The 3,245-nt window shown below is 44.5% G+C and overlaps 1 protein-coding gene across 1 annotated transcript; it reads right to left on the bottom strand.

Annotated features, from left to right (window-relative positions):
* Positions 1-2,158: 2,158 nt before the first annotated feature.
* LOC128278393 (threonine-rich protein-like) lies at positions 2,159-2,790 on the bottom strand. The gene is made up of 2 exons (XM_053017122.1): positions 2,787-2,790; positions 2,159-2,694 (listed from the first exon to the last, which is right to left on the bottom strand). Exons 1-2 carry the CDS (start codon positions 2,788-2,790, stop codon positions 2,159-2,161), a joined length of 540 nt encoding a protein of 179 aa, XP_052873082.1.
* Between the last annotated feature and the right edge of the window lie 455 nt (positions 2,791-3,245).

Genomic DNA, 3,245 nt, shown 5'->3' with positions numbered 1-3,245 from the left:
AAAGGCCCGATGGCCCAGCAATGGTCTGTGGAAAGCACAAAAAATAATCAACTAGAAGTTAAGAAGAGAACGAAAATATTAATAATGATGAATGCACGCTTACATAACTGAAGAGCAGTACGTATTCTCCGGGCATCTTTACCGCTGGATCACTCGTGACTGCCGTAAGGACTCGGTCGGTCTGTGTGGTGATCGTGTGTTTGATCGTCTCTCGCTCGAGCTAGAACCAACACCAACAGCTCCCGCGGCCTGCCACCAACAATGGGACATGTGTCCCGGCAGAGTTTACAATTCAATAATGGCCGGTAGTTTGTGTGTGGGCCAACACGGTGCGGTGTGCTTTCGGGCTCCGCTTCTCTCGCATGCGTTGGCTCTCGAACGAGCCCGTTGACTCCCTGTGCCCCTCTCTTTCTTTCTCTCACATTCCCTGACCGCATTACGTATGGTTTGGTATGGTACGCGGTACGAACGATACGTACGCGGGGGAGATCAACACATGGATCGGTACGACGATCTAAGCGGTTAGAAGGGCAACCGAGGTTAAAGTATCCTAGATAGGTAAACTCCGTTTAAGGGGGAGACTGTAGTATAGTGAGTAAGTGCGCGTAGTATGTAAGTAAGTAAGTGTGAGTGATAGACTAAGGGATAAGCAAATAAGCAAGTCAGTCGGATCACACCGCTTATTTAAGTCATAATAGCCATATCGTCATCAATTTTTTCCTCCATGATGAAAAAAATCTTTAACTACATTAGGAAAACTAAGTTTAGGGTTTTTTTTTGCTGCCGATAACCCAAAGAAATGGAACAACTATATTCAGGGTCACTGCTATGTATTGCCCGAATGAACGTGTCTTGTAAATTATTCTCTCGAGAAGATTTTCTTGCGTGGTTTGCCCTATCTTGTCTAAAACATTTGTGCCGCGCTTCCAAAGCTTCTTCGCCCAAACAACCTAGTGGTACAGGGCTATGTAGTATTATATCCCCAGCATGAGCCAATACTTTATGTAACGTAGCAGGTACATTAAACCAACTGTAAAGCCCTAAAAGTATTTTATATGTATCTCTACAATATGTGTCTAATTTTGCTGCATTAACTACTTTCTGACAGCTAATGGTTATTAAGATATTCCTCAACCTTTCTATTAAATCTTTATCCACATTAGGAGCAGTACTTGCATGCTCAGGATCTGAAAATATTCGACAACGTAACCTGAAGTGCTTGTTTCTGAAGATCTTGTACTCTTTGGCAACCCTCCATTTTCTAAGGGTTTTCTATATGAAATACTTAACAAACACTGCAGAAACCTCAACCAGCAATGAAGAGGTGAAATACCGTACAACAATGCAGAAGGTTGCGGGGTAAAACCGTTTTCAACATTATTAAAAACACTCATCTGCTTAGGCGTTGCACTACAAATATGGCAACACATACTTGATTATCACTGATAACACTTAGTTTATCTAAAAAATAGAAAAGGCATAAAGGCAATATGTTTTGTATGGCCGTTTCATTTACTACTACCAGGTGACTGCAAGAGACCAGGCGCCTTCTTTGCATCAAGAATTGTTTTCTTAAAATAGGAATTTGTTAAATTTGTCGCAGGAATTTACAAAACAAAACTTACTGGAAATTGTTTAAAATTACCTTAATTTCTATTCTAATGCCTCGTTTAGGTGTCTAGCCGCGAAGAACTTTTTTTTCTGCAAAGTTAGAAAACTGTATTTTTTTAGAAGTTTACTATATTAATTTCCGATAAAAATGTTCTAGCAATGCAAAACGTAAACACTTAATTATTTCATATGAAAGAAGGATTCATTACCTTTCGAATGATGTATACAATACAGGAACATTACCTTTGCAGAGCTGTGCTAACGATCGCGTTAAAGTAGCTGATAAAAGTTGGGTTTAAAAATCAATTTTTAACACTCTTTTGACTTTGACAGATGATATCTTGGAATCTGCGCAACATGGAAGGCTAAAAATTCGGATTTGTCATAGATAATTTATCTATGTTAGGCTAATATAACTAAAACCGTCAGTTTTTTTGTTGACTGAAGTTGACTTATGACCGCCTTTTCCCTATTGTGCAGCGGTGCGATTTAGCTGAAGGTATTTTATTTAATTGCTGTAGCATCTGACTCCATTCCCAAATCAGCATCATTGTAGCCGATTCTGTTTGCGGTTTCCGTTCGTTTCCGGCTCCGGTTGCTCTGTAGGCTCTTCGGTAGGCTCCTCCGTCTCCGTTGGCTCTTCGGTAATTTCTTCCTCAGTAGCAGTTATTTCTTCCTCAGTAGTTTGCTCTTCAGGGCTTGTCGCGGCCGTTTGCACCGTCGGAATGAATGTCGGCACCGTCGGAATAGTACCAATGGGCGGTTCCACCGTAGATTGTTCCGTAATGGGTCCTTCAGTGGTAGTGGTAGCTCCTTCCACGGTCGTTGGCTCCTCAGTGCTCGGTCCGTCCGTTCCAACTGTAGGCACGAAGGTCGGAACGGTAGGGATATTCCCGATGGTGGTTTCCGGTGTTGTTGGCTCTGTCGGGCCGGACGGATTCTGTGGGTCCTGGGTCGTGGTAGCACCCGTTCCGAGCGTGGTACCAGGTGCCGTTGGAACCGTTGGTCCATTTGGGTCGACGGTCTCCGGTGTGATCGTTGTCAGCGTCCCCTCACACCCTGCCGTCTCCGGTGGTTCACATTCTTGCGTCGAAGGCGAGAAATGGTAGCCATTAAAGCAGGTCAAAGGATAAGGACCGTTTGCCTCACACAGATAGAACCGGGTGCAGTCGTACTCATGGGGAATATTTTGGTTATAATTGGTTGGATCCGTGCAGGCAGCTCCTTGGCCGTTGGCCACCAGCACCAGGTTGAGGAGAGCAAAACACGCTGCAATCACGCTTTGAACCATACTGCTTCACTGGGCGCAAGCTAACTGACCGGCGAATCTTACCATAATTCCACCGTGTGGCCTCCGAAGTGTCCCTATCTAATCTCCTGATTGCTGCTAATCGTCCCGTAATAATCTCCCCACCAATCAGGCGCTACCGAACCGCGTGTGCGTGGCTAATCAGATTGAACTCATTGAATTAGCAAACAGGTAGTTGGATTTTCAGCGCCCTAGGGTCTCATGAGCAGAACGTGTTGATTGGTCATATCCGCCCCGTGTTCTGGCGATGGCCTCTACTTTCGAGCGGGGCCGAATGAGCTGTCGCTCGAGGTCTGATAAGATAAGGCCCATGCAGTTTGACGCT

Source organism: Anopheles cruzii, chromosome 2, assembly GCF_943734635.1.
Source record: "Anopheles cruzii chromosome 2, idAnoCruzAS_RS32_06, whole genome shotgun sequence".
In the NCBI taxonomy this organism is placed as follows: Eukaryota; Metazoa; Arthropoda; class Insecta; order Diptera; family Culicidae; genus Anopheles; species Anopheles cruzii.
Note: the sequence above shows the minus strand (reverse complement) of the source record. Positions and strands in the feature narration are given on the sequence as shown.